Here is a 22,044-nt window from a genome sequence, read left to right on the forward strand (position 1 = left end):
AAGACTTGTGCCAACCTCCTTTATTCATGACCAGTCACGAATTTAATTTAATTAATAAAATGTAATTTTAAAAGTATAAATACATAATTTTTAACATATTATTTTAAATAGTGAAACGGACTGAAAATGGATGTGGGTTTGAAAATATTTTTACCCGGGAAGTCAACCATAAATTTTTTAAGTCGAAATTGATTATTATTATTAAAAGTACACATTATTCATTCGAATATTAAAAAAAATAAAATTCTAGGTTGTTAATGTTAGAATAAATAATAATTCTAGCCTTTTGGCGAGACAGATTAAAACATGAGTCTAGGACAAAACAAAGAAAAAAAAATTAAAGTTATCTTCACCGGATCGAAACAGTTGGTTAGATCAAGAATCAACTGGAGTATTAATTTGGAGAAAAGTATATGACCGATTGACTCAGGAACCAGTTGAATCGTGTAAAAAACTGATAGAACTAGGCAGTTGAACCGAATTTTTTTTTTATTTTTATAAATTTTCATGATCTATATAATAAAACCGATCAAATCAATTATACTGATAAATTGATAACCTGACGAATTTAATCACCGATTTAATTCTAAAAAACTTGGTTATTCCTCGGAAAGGTTGATTGATGATTTGAATATGAATTAAAAAGATTTTCATAATATTTTAAGCCAATGTGATCTAAAATAAAAATATAATTGGATTTGGGTGGGTAGTATTCCTCAACATGGAACCAACAATCTCTTGATTTTGCCACGTCATCTCCAAGTTAAGGTCGACACGTTTGGGTTTCTTTTATTTGATATATATAATCTTAAATCTTAATCAAATATTACATGTGTATTAGTTGAAGTAACAAAATTCATCCAAATAAATAAATATAAGAATATAAATATTAAATTTTATTTTTACTTTTATTTATTTAATATATACGGGAGGGATTCACTTGCAGCTACAATTATCATATTCTATATTCTATTCATATAGATTATACATGTCAAATTTGATATAAAATTAAAACTTTTTGATTATTTAATTTACATAAAAAAAATTTTTCAACCATTTAATAAATATTAAAATATACAATAGGGGTGGCGACGGGGTTGGTAAGGGCCTCAACCCCCTTAAATGAAAAAATTCAACTTTTGGTTCTTTAAAATTTATAAAAATTTAAGTTAGTACATAGTAAAATTGCACTTTAACCCCTAAGAATGATAAAGTATTGATTTAGCCATTTAAAAATTATAAATATAAAAGCTATTAAAGTGGTGAAATTGCATTTTTACTTTCTTAAAAATATACAACTTAATTTTAACCCCGTCTAAAAAAAAGTTTCTAGTCCCTTGCCAATATGATAGAGATATTAGACCGGTTCACTACTTTAATTTTAAAAAGAATTGGGGACCAAGGACCTATCTATCTACCTCCCCTAGCCATGTGTGTATTAATTGAAGTAACATATAATTAATAAACAATAAGGCTATGAAGATTAAATTTATGTTTTCTTATATTTAATTTATATACTCTTAATCACATTTTGTATATGAAATTTAAAAATTTCTTCAAAGTTTTAAAATTTCAATTTAATATAATGTTAAAATTGCATTTCCTCAAAATTTATGATTCATCTGATCATTTTAAAACAATTTATTGGTTTCGTTCTGATTATAACATAGGGATCCTAAGTCGTAAAACAAACGAAAAGAATTTATCAAATTAAAAATAAAAATGAAATAATAAGTTTGTATTATATATAATTTATATTTTCTTGGGAAAATAATTGCAAGTGGGAAAAATAAGGTAGTCCTTTTAGCTTGATGAACCAAAATTGTTGAGATTTTGTTTGTTTTTGATGGATTTAATGACTAGTGGAGGCTGCTGGCTATTGAGTGAAGACAAAAGAGTTGGAGGGATTACCCTACAAATATCCATTAATAAATCTTTAAAAAATAATATAATCAATGCTTATATCTATTATTCATTTTAGTTCTAATAAAAATTGCTCCACATTATTTAAATCATAATACGGTTACAATTTATCGTTAAATTATTAATAATTTGAACCAAATGTATCATACCTAAACCGATCTATAATTCAAAAATACATCGGGCTTTTTATGGGTCGAGTTAGATTATGGATGAATATATATAATTTCTAAATTATCATAAATTTAGTAGCAAATTGTGAAAGTGCAAAGTAATTTTAATATAAGGACTAGAATAAATTTTACAAATAATGCTAATTAAATTTAAAAATATTGAAAATTAATTTTGCATTTTATATAAAGTTTCACTTTCAATTGCCACTTATTTTCAAACCTCACTAATTGAGATAGGGATATTTATTATAGTTTTTGTTTTTAATTTTCACTATCAACCATATGCTTAGAGATTAATTTATTTTATTTGGTATCAAACAATTAAAATTTTAATTATTACATTTCATTTACAAATTTTTCTTTCTTTCTTGTCATCTTCTTTACATTCTTAAATTTATTGTGTATAATAATAAATTTAGCCTTTAATTTTATTTTTTGTCAATTTGATCTTCATTCTTTTGTTGAGTTAGCTATTAACCTTTTAGAAAAATCAAATTGTTTTTCTTTAATGAAAATAGTGACTATAACATTATTATTTAACGATGCTAGTGTGGCAACTTGCGTGATACTCCACACGCACTTTATGTTAACATAGCACTATTTATCTCATGTGCTACATAGGGGCGAAACAAAAAAATTTCTTTAGGGGGGCGAAATTAAATTGTAATTTTTATGATAGAAAAAATGCGATTTCACCATTTTAATAGACTATATATCTTTATAATTTTTAAAGGATTAATCGAATTTTTATATTTTTAGAGGGGGCAAAATGTAATTTTACATTTACTAATTTAAAATTTTTAAAGGGGTCATTTGAAAAAAATTTCATTTTAGGGGGGCCGAGGCCTTTGCCAACTCCCCTAGTTTTGCCATTGGTGTTACATCAACAAATAAATTAAAATCTATAAATATTAAAAAAAGTAATAAAAATTTATAAAAAGTTTATAAAAATTTTAAAAAATATCATAAAATACATGTGGATTGCCATGTTTAAAATTTTAACATTTTAGTCAAGATTTTGTTAAAGAAAATATCAATTCGACTCTTTTAAAAGATTAAGACCATATTTTACTAAAAAAAGAGGTCAAATTAACCAAAAAAAATACTAAAAATAAAATTTATCATTATGCCTAAACAAAATTAAAGATAAAAAAACATCATATTTCCATCTCAATTTGAATTAATTGAAATTAATTATCTCATCTAATAAAGATTAGAATCAATTACTTAACAAGTGGTGGAGTGTAATGGTAAGACACATTATATTTTCAAAGGGAGGACCCAAGTTTAAACCTTAGAGACAATATTGTTGGAAAAGATAACCACAAACCTGGAACATGAACTGTAAAACAGGCATAAAGAATATAAAAAAAAATATTGTAACCAATTTAAAATTAATTTCTAGGGGGCATTTTTATTCTTTTTATTATCTTAATTTTTTGTGCACTTCCTCCCCTTTTTTTTCTCTAATGGGTTATTGCAATATATGATTCACTAAAAAAAAATTTCAATTGTTTTATATTTTTTTTAAAAAAATTCAACAGTGTGAAAAGTTGTCGATTAAGTTTTAGTTTAATTGGGATGTGTATTATTATTAATGCAGGAGGACGATGATTTGAGTGTGCTGAAACGCATTATCCTCCTATTTATGGGTTGGAGAGGGGTTATAGATAGTTCTAAACATTGTGTCAAAAAGAGCAAATATGATCATAACCTATAATGAGATTGTTCAAAATAAAATAATAATAATAAAACAGTGTGATGAAAAATTGAATAATCCATTATTGTTTTAACTATTAGTTGAATCATCGATGGTATAAAAATTGAATACATATTACTTATTTTCTTATATTATATAAATAAATTTAAGATATCTGCCGTACTGTGTTCTTTGTTAATTCTTTCATGTTAACTAATAAGAAGAAACAACTTAGTCAAAACTTATATATTATAGGAAATACGAAATAATTTTAAATTTAATTTTAATGTTTATATTTTTATTAATTTAGTTTTTATCTTTTTAGTTAAATTTCATCTCGACCTTTTAAATTTTTGAATTTGATTATCAACCTTTTAGAAAAAAGGTAAATTGTTAGTTTTTAATGGAAATATTGATTAAAACGTTAAATTTTTATACATGGTAGCCCGCATGACAATCCCTATGTAGTTCATGTTATTTTCTTCTTGAATTTTTATAAAATTTTTTAAATTTTTGATTTTTTATAAATTTTAATTTATTTGTTAATGTGACATATAACATAAATATTGTCATGTCAACATGAAGTACACGTGGATTGTCACGTTGGTTGCCATGCCAACATTGTTAAAGAATTAATGTTGTAGTAAAAAAAATTCATTCAAAAAATTGATTTGGTTATTTTTGAAAGGTTAATAATTAAATTTAACTAACTAATAATAAAAATTAAATTGGCGAAAGATGGAAACAGTAAGGATTAAAATTGATATTATACCAAAATATAAAGCTAATAGTCGAAGTGCTTAAATTTCTTTAAATATTTGGGCCAAAAGAATTCTTTAAACATTGAAGTTCCTTGCGAAAAAAGTCATGAGATTCATTGGTGTTCAAGTGGAGAATAGTTTGACAAGTAATTTTTTTAAGGTTTACTTAAATCTCAATTAAATCCAAAATAGTGATTAGTTGAAACTTAGAAGTCATTTAACCACCCCCAAAAAAAAACAACAAAGAAATTCGTTATAATTAAAGTTAAAAAAAGACATGAAAAACATAACTTGATTGCTACGTAGGAACCATTAATTTTGATGTTTCTTTTTTTTTTTAAATAATTTTATTACAGATTTTGATTATATCTGCTATTTTTTACATAAAATCTAGAATTATTTATATCCCCTCCTAACCCATAAATAGGAGGATAATACGCTTCAGCATACTCGAACCCATGTCCTCTTATATTGACAATAATACTCGTGTCAATCGAATTATGACTCAACCAGTAATTTTGAAACAAATTAGAAGATAAACACGAGGTGGGTTTAGTTTTATTTCACTTCAGTTGTTTTCTAACCTCAAAAGTGTGTATATGAACATTTTTTTCTTACTAAAAAAAGTACATCAAATAAATAAAGCAACAAAGCAACGACATCAATATTTAAGAAAGGAAATTGAAAAAGAAATACAAAGAGTTCAACCTATATGAAAAACTCTTAAATGGACAAAGAGGGTGTTGGGGAGTTACGGGAATAGTCACACTAATCAATTATAATTTTGCTTGTACTTCATATTTGAAGATCGATCATTTGGAGTATTACTGTAGATTGGATCAATTCGGATTAAGCAAATTGGATCCCTTAATTTGAGAGGGCATGTATTGAATATCTCTAAATTATTCTCGACTTTCTATTCTTATTGCTATGTTTTATGCTACTTCGGTGGGGATGGTAATTATAGTTCATTTGCAAGAAGTTTAAAATGTTCATATATGTGAGACTTGTCTTGGTGGTTTTGTATCAAGAGTTTAGCAATTAATTTGTTCAATTGGAATTGTTTTAGAAAGTGCATTTTGTAAGTAAAACAAGCGAGTCACTCGATTTTACAAACAAAGTTTTGTAGAGAGGTGTAGATCTTTAGTGTAAGGGTGATATTATTATACTGAAGAATGATAGGACTTAAATCATAATTTATATAAGGTTAAAGATAGTGGATTATCTCTATGGGTAAGACTCCTCAAACGTAGGTGATTATCGAACTGTGCAACCAAGTGTTTTTGTGTTTCGTTCTTTAGTTGTTACACATAGCAGTTATAATTGTTCCATATAACTACTCAAACTATTCTTGTAAAACTTGACTATTTTCTTCAATTTGGTATCAAAGCTTAACATTTGATGTATTAAGTGGTGTTCTGAGTGTCAATTCTTGCTTGGAATGGAAGGTTCATCTGTCTCACATTCCTCAATGTTGGACGGTTCAAACTACGCGTACGGGAAGGCTAAGATGTTTCCTTATTTGAAAAGATTCAAATTGTTAAAAAAAAAGAGTTTACATTGAGAAGGTTTCTACTAATTCTTTCCATATTGAAAACTTTTTTGAGATGAATTCAAGAAGTTAGAAATTCACATTGATTGTACTTTTGCAAATAAATAAACAATTATTTAAGAGAATGGTTGTTCTAGTTTTATGTGTGAGATTAAGAGAACACTTATCTTACTCGTGCGAGGAACTTCTTTTAGTGCAAAGCTGTAGTAAGCAAGTTGTTCTTGTTGTTCAGTTTACAACTAAACTTTCGAGAGAAAGTCTTAGTACGAAAATGATCTAGATTATGCATTACAGTGAAATTACAATCTAGTAAGTGAGTTAAACTTACATCACGTCTTGTACAAAAAAAATTATAATAAATTACCCTATAGAAATAAAAAATTTTCAAATTGTATAACGATTATGTCCAACAAATTCATATCATATGCAAGTTGACTTTAAAATTTCATACACATTTAAAAAAAAAAATAAAGAAAGAATTTGAGCCAAGTACGGGGAAGGACGGAACCCAAGTAAATCCATGGTTGGAATTTTAGGGCACTTTGGATATCTGGCAAGGGAATCTCTCCACTATCGTTTAGGGCTAAAACAAATCCTACAAACAGTTCATATGTATATATATACACCCACAAACTATATATACATATATGTATATATATGAATTAATCAAAAATAAATGAGAAGAAAGACTAGTTGCACGAATCAAATTTGTCAACGAAAACGACCCTGTTTAGTTCATACGCACATGTATATGTATATATACATGAGGTCCATTTCCATTGCCTCCATATATATGAGGACCATTTCCATCGCCTCCATAAGGGAGGTGGCCATTTTTATAGCTGTAAATCTTTGGTGCTTTGAATTTTTCTTTTTCGAGAATGGGACGAAAACCTTGTTGTGATAAAGTTGGATTAAAGCGAGGTCCATGGACAATTGAGGAAGATCATAAGCTGATGAACTTTATATTCAACAATGGTATTCCTTGTTGGCGACATGTTCCCAAGCTTGCTGGTAATGTTTTTCTTCATCTGCTTCTGATTATGTTCTTTTAGGGAAAAGTATCATGAAAGTCCCTATAGTAGGTGTTAGATTATATTTTATCTTTTTTTGGCAAAAAAATGGACAAACTAGTCCATATATATTAGATCAAAGAGAAAATTAGTTTCGGCCATTTCTATTGTTGGAATAATCAAACAATTATACATTACGTAGGACTGGTTTTTAACAATAAAAATAGATGAAATGTTTAATGGAAAGGATAACGTACAGATATTAATTTCTCCATTTTTTGTGTAGAAGGAGCAAAATACAATCAAACTTCTAATACAAACCGTTTTTCTTATGGTTTAATCTATAATTTGTCTAGAAAAATGTTGCCACTTTTCTGTATGGTTGATGCAGGGCTTTTAAGATGTGGGAAAAGTTGTAGATTGAGATGGATAAATTATTTAAGACCAGATGTTAAGAGAGGGTGTTTTACAGAATCAGAAGAAGACGAGATTATTCGACTTCATTCACAACTCGGAAATAGGTGACAGAAAACATCATCGAAAAGATTGCAGATATTGAGATTTAAATCCTAAACTTATTTTGTTTTTTATTGTAGGTGGTCTAAGATTGCATCACATTTTCCGGGTCGAACCGACAATGAAATCAAGAACCACTGGAATACCCGAATCAGGAAGAAGCTAAAGCTTCTTGGTTTAGACCCTGTGACACACAAACCTATTGAAAATGGTGAGAAAAATAAACAAGAAGAGACAAAGTCAGAGGATGTAAGAAAAGATGATGAAATTCAAACAACTTTGGATGGAACAGAAACAGATGATTTATTGAACAATTACGAAATATTGTGTGGAAGCTTAGATTCTTCATTTTCAAAGGAAGAATCCAACAATCCATCAATGGCTACTCAAGAAGAAGATTGTTTGAAGCAATGGGTTGATTGTGTGGATTCATTTTTCTCATGGGATAATTTTACTCATCTTGAAGAACAAATTCCATTTCCACCTTGGCTTTGAAGCTGTACTTTTTACCAGGAAACTGCTGTTTTTTAAAGTTCAAAATTTCTTTGTGATTTGATAACTGTAAATATTTCTTTGTATGGTCAGTTTGTCATGTATTTCATACTCACTCCAATTTGTAATATGATGATAAATAATCGATTTGTGATTTGATTTAACACATAATAATCAATTTACGTAATTTTTTATTAAAAAAGATAAAATGTAATATGACTCTTAATACTACAGTTTCTATTATAATAAACGTCTATAACGACGATAGAACTACCGCAAAACATAAGCAAAACCACGGGCAAAATAGGAAAAATTCACTAATGTTGGAAAATGAATGATTTAAGAGAAATTTCGATTACATCGTTCTAATCAAAGTCAAATAGAGAATAATAGTTCTATACGGATTCAATATGGTCTATACCGCTTTGTGCTTATTCTGCCCTTGGCCCTTCACCACCACAGATTCCCTTATTTTTTCACTGTATTTATTTATTCAATAAGTAACGGGATTCTGGTTACACAATCTCTAATAGTCTCCATAATATTGTTATCTCTTTTTTACCAATTTAATTGTAATACGACAATCATAAACCATTACAATATAGTATTATCCTACGTTATGTAAAAAAAATTATTTTTATTTCAATTATTATTTAAATTGGATCAAAAATTTGTATGAATCGATTAATTGAATTAAAAAATAATTAAATTAATTTTAATAATTTATTTAATCAAATCATTTGAATCAATTTAATCACTTAATCAAGAGCAAAAGATAGACAAAATATTATTGACAACGTAAGATATATAGAGACGTGGTATGTATGAATTGACACCGAAACTACTTTACAATGACATATTTGACTAAATAAATCATCCTTCACTTAAGCATGCTGACTCAGTGTTGATGTAATTTTCATCACAAAATCAAATCCCTACTTTAAAAGTATTAAACAAACTCGACATTTTTCTTAATTTAGTATTTAAATTTTTTGTCTAATTTGGTACTTAAATTTAATAAAATTTTCTAATTTGGTATCTAAATTTAACATTTTTCTTAAGTTGATACTTAAACTTTTTGGGGTTCAATTTGGTACTTGAACTTGACTCTTTTCTTAATTTGATACTTAATCTTTTTTTGTTCGATTTGGTACTTGTAAACGTTTTACAATCACTCCAATATACTAACAATATTATTTTTATGATGTAGCAAAAATAATCAATGTATGGCCGACATGTGACAGATAATATGATTTTTTTATATTTTATATGTTTAATTACTTTTAGTTTTATTTATTTAATTAGTTGAAAATAATTAATTTCTTTTAATTTGGGGTTTAAAAATATTTTTTCTTATTTAATATTAATTTGTTAAGCATAGCTCAATACCTATTTTTTAACATGAATTTTCTCTAATCTGACAATATTTTTGTAGCATAAATTTTTAACACCGTTAGCGTTTTATGTAATTTGTATAATATTAATAAATTTAGATACCAAATTGAACAAAAAAAAACTTAGGCACCAAATTAGGAAAATGCCAAGTTTAGGTACAAAATTGGACCCAAAAAGTTTAGATACCAAAATAGAAAAAGAGTGTTAAGTTCATGTAATAAACGTTATATTAAGCCTTTCTTTTAAAGCTATATATAATTATTTTTATTTTATTTTTATAAATTTTAATACATTAATAAATATTTTATAAAATTCTTGTGATTGACCTAATGATCCATAGAACTCACCTAGATTTGAGTCTTTGGAGAGCAACTGATAGGTCTTTACTTGAGCAGTTTCCTTTGAGCATAGTATATGCATTCGTGATTTGAGTATGTCTTTACCATTTGTTGGTACGAATCCTCTAATACCAATAAATAAAAATTGACTCTTAAACTATACCAATTTTCTCATTTAAGTACTTACTTTTTTAAAATTAAAAGTAGTACCTAAATTATCAATTTTATCATAAATCAAAATACCAATTTGATATATATATATATATATATATATATATATATATATTACTGTCATCACCTTAATCTTAATTGATCGTCATTGCTATCATCATTTCTTTGTTATTATTAGGTAAATAATTTATGGTTTCATTGCTTTATTTTTAATTTATTTATTTATTGTCAATACATTAGAATTTGTGAATGTATTTGAGAGGTTTTTGTATAAATGGATAAATTTTTGGATTTTTATGTAATAAATATTAATTTTATTATAATTTGGACTTATTTGATTTACTTGTTATAACGTAAGGACTTTTCAAATACTTTAACCCATTAAAATATATTAGGGTAGGCTTGACAAAAGTTTCTCCAATTTGTTGGCTAAGTTTGAATTATTAATTATTAATTAAAAATATTTTGATTTATTTAAGTGTAATTATAAGCATTTAAAACATTAACATAAAAAGTATTTTTTTAATATTATTTTTGAAACGGTGATATGAGCTTTTAATATAAAAAAACCCATGAATAAATTTAATTTAAAATAAATTTGATCCTTAATTAATTTATTAATTTATTAGAGTGAAGTTAACTTTTGAAAATGGAAAATTATTTTCATTATGATCCTTAATTATTAGAGGTGTTCATGGGCCGGGCCGGGCCGAGTCGAGTTGGGTCTAAGCATGATTTTAACATGTTTTATGTTTGTTCAAGTCTGATCCGACCCGAAATCTAGGCCTAAAATTTTATCCAAACTCATTCATTTTTGCAAATGGCTAACCCAAGCCCATTTTAGGCCTACCCATATTATTTTTAATTTTTTAAATATTTATGTTATATTATTTTAATATTTAATAAATTTATACATTTTTTATTTATTGAAAATTTTTATATAGTCATCTTAACATTATTTTAATATTTACATTAGAGTAGTATTGTATATTTAGTATAATTTTATTTTTTTAATGTGTTCTAAATTACATAATATATATAAAAATAACATAATATAAAATATTATAAACTTAAAACGGCTCGGTTCGGGCCAGACATGAGCCTTGAATGTTCAATCCCAAGCCTAACTCATATTTTAAATGGGTCTATTTTTTTGCCCAAGCCCATTTTTCGAGCATAATATTTTTATCTAAATCCTCCCAATTTTCGGGCGGGTCTTCGGGCTAGACAAGTAATTCAGCCTATGAATAGTTCTATTAATCATCTACATGATTATATAGGATCTTTTTATAATATAAATCACCCAAATAAATTTCTTTTTTATGATTGATGCCTTTAGATATTTTTAGACATTATAAATTTCAACATGATTAAGGGCTCTTTTAGGTTGGCGTTTACCTCCAGTATGGTATGTTTAGTTTTTTTTTTTATCTTATGTTACAGTATTGTTATAATATTAAATCTCATTGCCACCATTATTTTTACGCTAACAGCAGGTAAACACACCACCCATCAAAAAAGTCCTAAAAAACAATATATAATTATGGAATTAACAAACTGATACCTAAACATTGACTTTGTTTTTATTTATTCATTTTAATATACTGAATTTATTAATTTTCTAGTTACTACAATCATGTATTTTTTTATAATATATAACAGTATATACTTGTTGACTGGTCAGCTTACGTGGACATATCATTCAACAACACTTGGCATAAGCATGTTTTAATTTTAAAGAAATAAAATTTTCACTGTTAAAATATTAAATAAACCAGTTTAGTTCCTATATTACTAAATAAAATATTTCATTTACAAAATCATAAAAGCTTTTAAAATATTATTTCTGGTAAATAGGAAATGATATTTTTAAACGGTAAATGTTAACTCTTTTCTAATTTAGTCCTATTTAATTATTTTGAATAATTGATGAACTAAATTCATCTATTTAATAACAAAATGACTAATTTAATTAGATCCCTATAATAGAGGGACTTCTTAAGTATATTCACCAATTTAACTCCCATATAATTTGTTTATTATAAACCTTTGGTTATAAAATCATAATAATATATTTATTAAAACATCAACTCTTTTATTTATTTTGTTAGACAGTTATTTAGGATAAATTAATTTTACTTGAGAGTACTTTATGCAACAAATGAGTCAAATCTAAACATGGGGTTAGGTAAGTTCATCCCACCATTTAGAAAGTTAATTACTTGATTTATTTATTGATAAATCAACTAATGATTTTGAAAGTAACATTTATTTTTTGTTGGTTGCTATAAGTTTAAATATAAGTTATTATAAGTTTGAATTCCGCTATATTTTTCAAAGAGAGCTAATTCACTAAATTTCAACAAATACAAAATACTGTTTAAGTCCTATAAGCTCATTAATGGCAACCCCATACCTATTATCTAATTCGGATCACTATTGTTTTTTCTTTGAAAACTTTCGTAAAACAAGTGACTCACTTGAATTTACTTACAAATTTGCACTCAATGTACTAACTCCTATATGAACAATGATAAATGCTCTCTCAATATTTTTACTAACGGAATGATGTATAAGTTTTTTAGGTTTGCTAAACTACAATAAATTACATTCGAATTCCCTCGTACAAAAAAGATATTTAATTATCTTTGTAGAGACTAAGATAAAGATTAAGATCTTTAAGATATTCAAAAGTCAAACTAATCCAATCTCCTTAAATAAAGAAACTTGGATAGCATTGTAAAACTCTAATTCAATCCTTGTTAATCAAATCCTACACGAATGAATTTTAACTCGATTGACATTAACATTATTGCCGAGGTAAGAATACGTGGATTGGCATTTTTCAACCCCTTCTAAACAGGAAATTGGCAGGTTGGAAATTGAAATTGCTTTCTAGGTAGACTTGTACTCATACATTCACACTTTGTCTTGCATCAAAGCCCCAAAATATATCACGGACAAGATTGACAAAATACTACGAGACTTTTGGTGAGGCCAAGAAACTTCACATGTGTAACTGGGATACTCTGTGCTGGCCAAAACGTAATGGAGGACTAAACATTCGTCGAGCAGAGTTTTTCAATGAGGCACTCTTATGCAAACAAGCATGGCGATGTCTCACCAAGCCATAGCCCCTCACACAATCTTTATTATTAGCCAAATATTGCTCTCAGACAAATTTTCTGGAAGTACAAGCAAAAGCTACGGACTCCCGGGCTTGGAAGAGCATTCTACAAGGACAAAGTTTAGATATTCAACTTTGCTCCGGGAACAATGTCTCTATCTCTAGCAATGGTATGGCCCTCCGTCAATGCCGTAGCCATGATTTACCTGGCTTACCCTCTACGGCTATGATGAACCAGACTCTTGGACACTGGGATGAATCCCTTATTAAAGAAAGACTCGGGGAAGAATGGCACAAAGAACTCGCCTCTCGGGGTTTTTCCATCTTAGGCGGCCATGATAAAGTTGCCACCAAAATTACTCATCTTCCTGTGGAAACTATGCCATAACTTCCTCCCTGTACGAATGGAATTCCACTGACAACATATACCAGTTGATCAACATTGTTGTCTCTGCTCAGGATCTTCAGAAGACATTGATAATTTATTCAGATTATGTGCTTTCTCTAAAGCATTATGGTTTGGTATTCCATGGGCGGTACGGCTACACGACTCCGGTTATAAGATTTTTTTTTTCGGTTTCCCAAATTATCCGCTAGAGCAAGCTCAAGGGCTAATCTTAGATTGCATCCTAGATTGCTGATTACCCTCATGGGGATATGGCTCACCAGGAAGCAGTACATGGAAGGATAATAACGCTTTGGAATATCTAGAAACAACGTAACGAAGTTATGTTTGCAGGAGCACACCCCAATGTTCAAGTGATCTTACACAAAATTAACCACCAACACCATTCCTATCAGTTGACGCACCATCAGATTTCACCCTGCTCTAGAAACCGATCCCAACAATCCACCATTTCAGTGACTCACTTCTATCCCCAACATCCACCGAGTACTCTTGCCTTACAGGAAACCGCAGCTACCATCATCGTCTCTTTAGCCAACAATAATCCAAAAACCATGATTGGTACACGAACACCTTGTTCCCCGCTGTTTACTGCTGCACGTTAGTCAAAATGTTTTACTTCTATATACTTAAATAAAAGCTCGATGAAAGGAGATATACTCCTTACAGATGAAATTTACGAAGTGTTATTTATTAAAGTTGATGAATTTCTCAACAAATTGACATTGTCTTTGATAGGGTCTTTGGTGGGAATTGTCTCTTAACTTTATTTTGATACGGCTGCACTTGTAGATATTTCATCATTCGGCACTTCAAAGTTATTCTCGTCCTTAACTTCTCAAGTAATATGAGGTAAATGAGGTGCAAGATTAATAGTTTTGATATGTTTATGATTTAACTAAAATCATATTAAATTTTAAAAAATACACATATGACATGTCATCATAATTTAATTAAAATATAATTTTTAAGCCAATTAAAATGATAATCTAGAATAACCCCTTCCCTAAAAAAAAGAAAAAAAGAAGAAGATAAATCAAGCCCAATATTAACAAAAAATATTGAAAATAATGGGCCGAAATTGTCCAACAAAAGAAAGGCTAAGATCCAACAGTGTTTTTTTTTTCAAGCTCTAGAAACAGTGAGTCACTAGGATGAAAAACAATGGCAACTCGGTTCAGATTAGTTATGGCTATGCAGAGAACAATTCAAAGGATCCACAGTCTCGTTGATACCCCACGCCTCAAAAGCTTCTCTCTTAACGCACCCAAAAGTGTAAGTTTTTGTTTCCCCATACTTTTTTCTGCTATTTTCTTTTGCTTTCTTGGTGGGTTTCTTTTTTTTTTTTTACTAATTTATTGATTTTTTTTTTGAATTTTGATATGGGTTTGTTTTAATTTGAGTATATAATCAGACCCAGATAATTTATTTGAGCACCCTTTTGATTTTAGCTTCATTTTATCTCTTAGGAAGTGGAAATAAACATTTGGGTTATTGGCAAAATTGCCAAAGAAAGTAATAGATTAGTTTACTTTGTGGAGTTATTGAAATTTTTGATGCCAATTTATGTTATAGTTCTTGATAATTTATATATATATATATCCCAAATGGAATTTGAGTAATGGAGTGATTCAAATTTGAAATTTGGTTATGGCAAACTCCATTTTTGTTGCAGACATTTTGGGACATGGTATGAGTAAATATTTCTTTGATTCATGCTTTATATAGCTTTCTTATCTATCATGTTGAAAAACTTGTTCAGGTAGATGTAGAATATGCGAATGGTATCAAGTTTAGCTTGTCAGCTGAGTTTTTGCGAGTTTATAGCCCTGCTGCTGATGGCAAGATTCGATCAATCGGCAGTGAAAAGGTATATATATGGCTTCATCTAACAGCATTGATTGAGCACAAGGCATTAAGTAACTTGAATGTCTACTTTATGATGTTATCTCTCTTTTAGATGAACAAGTTCCAATTGTGATTTCTTGAGGTTCCTTTATCAGGTTATATCTGGTCGGCGCCATGTCGGGATAATGTCTGCCGAACCTGTAGGAAACTATGGGGTAAGGTACCTTCTCTAGGTTCTTTTTTAAACCATTTTACTTGGTAAAGTTTACATGTGATTGGATTCTTAACTGTGTTTTTCCTTGTCTATGTCATGCTTGTGTCATTTCCTGGTGGATGGTTCAGGATAGTTTTCGATGATTTGCATAAAACTGGGATTTATTCTTGGGACTATTTCTTTAATCTTGGGAGCAACAAGTTTACTCTTATGAGAAATTATATCAAAACATTGAAGAAACATGGACTCAGCCGGGATCCTTCTAAAAGAAAGTCATCTAAAGACCTCTGATTATCCGAGTTAGTCCCCTTAGAACATTGACTCAACCTTAGTCTTATCTAGATGAGGCTCAAATAGCACAAGTGTTTTTTCGAGGAACATCCATGTGGTTTAGTTTTCTGGACTCAACTCGTTTTCCAGACGGAAGAGGGGATGGGAACTCAGTATTTTCATGTTCCATTGGTAGGCCGTTTGAAACAGGTGATTTATTTTTGATCCTCGATATTACTTTCATTTCTCGTTTCTTGTGGACTAAGAAATTTTGATATTTAGACCTAGTTTTAAACATGGTTGTTCGTTCTTGATGTTTAATGAAAAAGAAAAACTGCTCTGATACATGTTCCGATAAAGTTAGTTTCCCGATTCCGATAGAATTCCAGGTTAGAATCCCATGTTGTATGTACAATTCCCCCGGGATGTTTGAATCGGATCAAATTCATTTGAATTGGTGTTTGGTTTCAAGTGTTATCAAAGTTACAATAGACTAAAGTTGTTGACAAATCTTTTCTTTTTTTTAGACGATATCGTCAGGAGAGGTAGCCACAATTCTGAATATGAACCATAAAATGGATACGGAGGATACAAAAAAAAAAAAAAATTTGTTTTGGGTGATGGAATTTTAGTTTTATTCACAAATTACCATTTTCCTTGTACTTAAAATCTAGGTGGTGAAACATTGTTTTGAATGAATGTTACAAAAACAAATCATTCATTAAAAGAACATATTAAAAACTTTTGCTTTGTTTGATTTTTGAGATTCTCTTAGAAGAAAATGCAGTACCTCTAATTGAATTATTTTTCGGTAACAATTAATTCTTCCCATCAAACTTATAGAAACCTACTTAAAAAACATAACAAAAGTTGATCGAATCTTAACTTGAATCTTAACTTAAATCTTAACTTAATTGGTATGATTATTGTTGTCAATACAAGAGCACATGTGTTTGAGTGTATTGGAGTGCATTATCCTTCCATTTATGGATTAACGAGGGGCTATAGATGATTTTAGACATTGTGTGCACACAACAAAAACATACTTAACCTTGAAATTACAATACCTTCACCTATCTCCGAACTCACATCAATCTCTGAAGATAAATAAAAAATTATTTTTCAATATTATTTTAAGATAGTTTTTAATGAAACTTTTCTATTTTAAAATCGAGTTTTAAGATAAAATGTTTTTAATATAATTTGAAATCCAATATTTTTAATTTAAAATTAACTAAAGTTAAACAATTAGATGTGATTTTCAAACCTAAAATTTTTAAATATTGAATGTTATGATATTTTATTAAAAATTAAAAAATATAAAAATTTTATTCTATATTATTTTACTTTTGAATTAGAATTTTATTCTATGTGTCATTAGATGGAGTTTTCACGTGTCAGCTAATGAAGCTATCAGTGCGAGTATGCCTTGATACGCTATTTCTCTAAATATAAATGGGTCTATTTTCTTTTTAAATTTGACATTTTATCAAATTTAAGTCCTTATTCACTTATCATTTTATACACTAGTTTATAGCAAATAATTTTTATTTTAAATGATCAAATATGTTTAAAAAATTAAATCACTAAATTGTTAAAATTAAAATTTTAGTGCAATTAATTTTTAATAGCTATTATATTAAAAATAAAATAAATAAAGAAATATCTTATTAATATTTAATTATGTTTATTATTTAAATTTATAGATAAAATTCAACAAATACCATCTGAATTTAAATGTAAAATAAGAAAACAAGCTGAACACTACCATTAAAAAAACTTAGAAAAATTCAAAACTTAGAAAACTCAAAAAAAAAAAAGAAGAGAAAAGAAAATTCAAAAACCCAAGACTTGGTCTTCAAAACATTCAAATTTAATTTTCTTATAACAAATTAATAAATCGAATTTAATCTAATCTTAAATTTGAATAATTGAAATGATCAATTTATGGTAATTTGAAAAAATAAATTAAATTAAAAATTAAATGTTAAGTACTAATATATATATATATATATATATATATATATATATATATATAAAATAAGTTAAAATATGTTTTTAAGTCATTGTACTCTTGAGTATTGAAATTTAATCATTTTATTTTTGGATTTAAAATGTAAATCCAATTGTTAATACTATTAAAATTATTTTATTGAATTTAGTTTTTAGTTACATAGCTACCAAGTAAATATTTTTTAATTTTTAAAATGTCACGCTAATAAATTTAATAAAAAATGTTAAAACTGGATTTGAATTTTGAAATTTAAAAGTATAGGGACTAAATTCTAAAAAATTATAGTATAAGGACTAAATTTTAAATTTATGAATAATGTAAGGATTTATAGCATATTTTAACCTATAAAATAAATAATTTGTTAAAATATGTTAAAATATATCATAAGTCCTTATACTCTTTTGATTTAAAATTTAGTCCATGTACTTTTGTTTTAGGAATTTAATCATTTTACTTCTTAGATTTCAAAATACAAGTTTAACTATTTACATTGTTAAAACTATTTTGTTAAACTCGGGTTTATTACAATGCTATCTTTCCAAATACATGGCTATCAAGTGATTTTTTTTAATTTCAAAATGCCACATGAACAAGTTTAATAAAAATAAATTAACAGGTTAACAATTGGACCTGAATTTTAAAATCAAAAAGTAGATGACTAAATTCTTAAAAGTAAAAGTATAAGGATTAAATTCAAAATTCTAAAGAGTAAAAGGACTTATAGCATATTTTAACCGAAGAAAATCAAAAGAAAGAAAACCCAACACGGTCTTTGATATTATAAATTAAATTAATTTGTATCAAAAATTAAAGAAGAAAAAAGAACAGAGAAAAAAATGGGAGATCAGTTAGCGAAAGGAGAAGAATTCGTGAAGAAAGCAGAGAAAAAGCTAAATGGTTGGGGCTTGTTTAGTTCTAAATATGAAGACGCCGCCGATTTATTTGATAAAGCTGCTAATTGCTTCAAGCTTGCCAAATCATGTACTTTTTTCCCCTTAATTTTTATTTTTAGTTTTTGTTATAAGGAATTAACACACTTTGCAACTTGGGTTTTTTATTTTTTCTTTTTACAATTTTCTGTTTTAATTTATTGATTATGGTAGATCTTTAGTTCCGATTTACTCAAGTATCAATTTTAGTTGTTTCTGTTCAGTTAATCAATTTGAAATTTAGGGTTTTCTTTTCTAGGATCGGATTATCGATTAATTTTTATAATAGCCGTAATTTTTAATCTCTATTTTTTTTTCCTTCAAGGGGACAAAGCTGGATCAACTTATGTAAAGTTGGCGAATTGCCATTTGAAAGTAAGCACTTCGGATTAAATAGCATTTCGTTTGTTATTGCTAAGTAATTTAATTTGACTCTTTTGTTTGTTTTTTAAAATCTGTAGTCAGACAGCAAGCATGAAACAGCTCAAGCTTATGTTGATGCTGCTCATTGTTATAAGAAAACAGCTACAAAGGGTAAGTGTGGATTGCATATGGTTTCACTTGGTCCGGATCCATCGGGGAGTTTTAGTGTATCTATGCTTTTGACTGAATATATTTTCTTTCCAATACAGAGGCTATATCTTGCTTGCAGCAAGCAGTGAACTTGTTTTGTGATATTGGAAGGCTAAGCATGGCTGCAAGGTATTATAAGGTATAGTTTAACCATTAATATGCCAATCTATAAAGGGAGAAAAAGAGTTTGTCGTATATTGTTTAGTTTAGTACTTATACAGCATAATTTTGCAGTGATCGTGTTTTGTTTTGAGTTAGTTTGAATTGTTTCCTCAACCTTCGTTAATAGTGTCAGCAAAATTGTTTAACTTTCATTCCTCTGTCTTGAGACATCAAACATTGAAACTAAGGGTCTGAAATAGGAAGCTAATTCTTGAGACCTAAGGAGTCAAGTCTCGAGACATGAACCCCATTGTCTTGAGACAGCTTAGTTCAGAGCAAAACTACTAAAACAGGGGAAGCATGTCTTGAGACATAGCTTCATTGTCTCGAGACACAACCTTCCATCTTGATAATTTGAGTAGGATCTGTGTCCAACTCCGTGTTTGACCTCTGGTCACTATGTACGGGCCCATTTGATCTTGTGCTTGTACAATTCACTTGTATAACTTGAAATTTATGAATTATATTATGTTTATTGCTTTAATTTTAAAGCAAATGAATGATCACAGTCTTGAGTTGCTTCGGCAATGGATGTTACATCTCATAGCCAGATCTGCCATCTGGGTCTAGTGGGGTGCCACATTTCCTCAACCATAACTTGTATGATGATGTTAATTACAGTTATTTATAAAGACGAATGTTTCATTGCGTGCAGGAAATTGCTGAATTATACGAGTCTGAACAGAACATTGAGCAGGCCATGGATTATTTTGAAAAGGCTGCTGATTTCTTCCAAAATGAAGACGTGTCTTCTTCTGCCAATCAATGCAAGCAGAAAGTTGCACAATTTGCTGCTCAGATAGAACAGTGAGCATATTTACTTCTAGACAACTTGTTCTTGTGACGCCTTTTTGCTGTTTTCTACTATGATGGATTATAATCGTTGACTTTTTTACTTTGCTAACACCCTTGCATAAGTGTTGCCCTCATATAAAAGATATTCTTATGATATTTCTCCAGATACCAGAAAGCCATTGAGATATATGAAGAGATAGCGCGGCAATCACTTACCAATAACTTGCTGAAGTATGGAGTTAAAGGTCATCTTCTTAATGCTGGCATTTGTCAACTCTGCAAAGGTGATGTTGTAGCAATCACCAATGCGTTAGAGCGATATCAGGTTGAATTTTAGTCTTTTTAACATTCTAACACATTAGCTTTTTACCTTAAATTGTTATGTCAAACTTATCAGTTATATGAATCTGCTTTTGCTTTCTTCAGGATCTGGATCCAACTTTTTCTGGAACGCGAGAGAATAAATTATTGGCTGTAAGTTATCATAATATTACGGTTTTACTTCTTTCCTGCAATTTACTTTTTAGTTGATAGGGTTCTGTTTGGTTCTTTTGGTGGTAAAAGTGTCATGGAGGACCTTGTACTAGGAGTTAGATTGCATTTTGACCCCTGTACTAAAAAATGGGCAAATTAGTCCTTGAATCTTAGTTTGAAGAATAAATTGATCCTTTCTGTTAAAAATTTATCCATTTGTACGGAATAACCAGACAGTGCCATGTGGCGTGCCATGTATACCTCATGCTGACGTATAGGGACCAATTTTTAAAAATAGAAATAGATGAAATTTTTAGTAGAAGGACCAAATTGCTCTTTAATCTAATATACAGGGAATAATTTGCATATTTTTTGAGTGGAGGAGGCAAAATGCAATCTGACTCCTAATAAGGGCCTCATGATACTTTTACCTTCTTTTGGATTTTGCTTAAAGCATACTTGATCACCGGTTTCACTTTTTACATTCGTTTCAATGTTTCTCTATCTATCATGTTTGTTAGCTGACGATTTATTCAGTTACTCCTTGATTCTATCTCAAATCTTGTCAACTTCAAGATTATACATATCCATGTGAGAATCTGGTTCTTAATCTTTGAAATACGGGTTTTAACGAGCTTATGCTTTCTGACAGGACATTGCTTCTGCTATTGACGAGGAAGATGTCTCAAAGTTTACGGAAGTTGTCAAGGAATTTGATAGCATGACCCCATTGGTATGTCGATCTCCATTAATAATGCGGTTTTGACCACTGAAGTTACAATGTAACATGTACTGTTTCCGTAAAATGCTATGCAGGATTCTTGGAAGACAACCCTTTTACTTCGAGTGAAAGAAAAGCTGAAAGCTAAAGAACTGGAAGAAGATGATCTTACCTAAAAGAGCTTTGCGTCGTGAGAGTTGCCTATGTTTCTCAGTTTTTCATTTTAATGGTGGTTGCTTTGTTTTATGTGTCTGTGTGCAATTATACTCCGTATACTCTCCCTTATAACAATTATTTCCGGAAATGTTTCACTTGTTTGGCCTTAAATTTGATGATTTACGCTGATGATGATTATACAGCTGTTTCTGCTCCTTGTGTTACTGGATTTCAATTTGAGTTTGTGTTTGATATGAAAACCTTGGAATTTTATTCATGCTGAAAGGAGGAGGAATTCTTTTATGGAATAATTGAATTAAAGAAA

General features: G+C 28.7%; 3 protein-coding genes across 4 annotated transcripts; all 3 read left to right on the plus strand.

Annotated features, from left to right (window-relative positions):
* The first annotated feature begins 6,885 nt into the window (after window positions 1-6,885).
* LOC105769337 (myb-related protein 315) lies at window positions 6,886-8,256 on the plus strand. The gene is made up of 3 exons (XM_012589897.2): window positions 6,886-7,119; window positions 7,510-7,639; window positions 7,715-8,256. Exons 1-3 carry the CDS (start codon window positions 6,987-6,989, stop codon window positions 8,127-8,129), a joined length of 678 nt encoding a protein of 225 aa, XP_012445351.1. The 5' UTR covers window positions 6,886-6,986; the 3' UTR covers window positions 8,130-8,256.
* Window positions 8,257-14,698: 6,442 nt separating this feature from the next.
* On the plus strand, window positions 14,699-16,366 carry LOC105769344 (uncharacterized). Of its 2 annotated transcripts, none has more exons than XM_012589910.2 (4): window positions 14,699-14,838; window positions 15,326-15,433; window positions 15,567-15,631; window positions 15,754-16,366. In XM_012589910.2, exons 1-4 carry the CDS (start codon window positions 14,728-14,730, stop codon window positions 15,914-15,916), a joined length of 447 nt encoding a protein of 148 aa, XP_012445364.1. In that variant the 5' UTR covers window positions 14,699-14,727; the 3' UTR covers window positions 15,917-16,366. The 2 variants fall into 2 exon arrangements, with proteins under 2 accessions (XP_012445364.1, XP_012445374.1); XM_012589920.2 differs by having other exon boundaries at window positions 14,705-14,838; window positions 15,567-15,626.
* A 2,340-nt stretch (window positions 16,367-18,706) lies between these two features.
* LOC105769329 (alpha-soluble NSF attachment protein 2) lies at window positions 18,707-21,921 on the plus strand. The gene is made up of 9 exons (XM_012589885.2): window positions 18,707-18,890; window positions 19,164-19,213; window positions 19,300-19,372; window positions 19,471-19,550; window positions 20,229-20,380; window positions 20,534-20,693; window positions 20,795-20,842; window positions 21,495-21,575; window positions 21,659-21,921. Exons 1-9 carry the CDS (start codon window positions 18,746-18,748, stop codon window positions 21,737-21,739), a joined length of 870 nt encoding a protein of 289 aa, XP_012445339.1. The 5' UTR covers window positions 18,707-18,745; the 3' UTR covers window positions 21,740-21,921.
* The last annotated feature ends 123 nt before the right edge of the window (window positions 21,922-22,044 follow it).

This window comes from Gossypium raimondii, chromosome 7 (assembly GCF_025698545.1).
Source record: "Gossypium raimondii isolate GPD5lz chromosome 7, ASM2569854v1, whole genome shotgun sequence".
NCBI lineage: Eukaryota > Viridiplantae > Streptophyta > Magnoliopsida > Malvales > Malvaceae > Gossypium > Gossypium raimondii.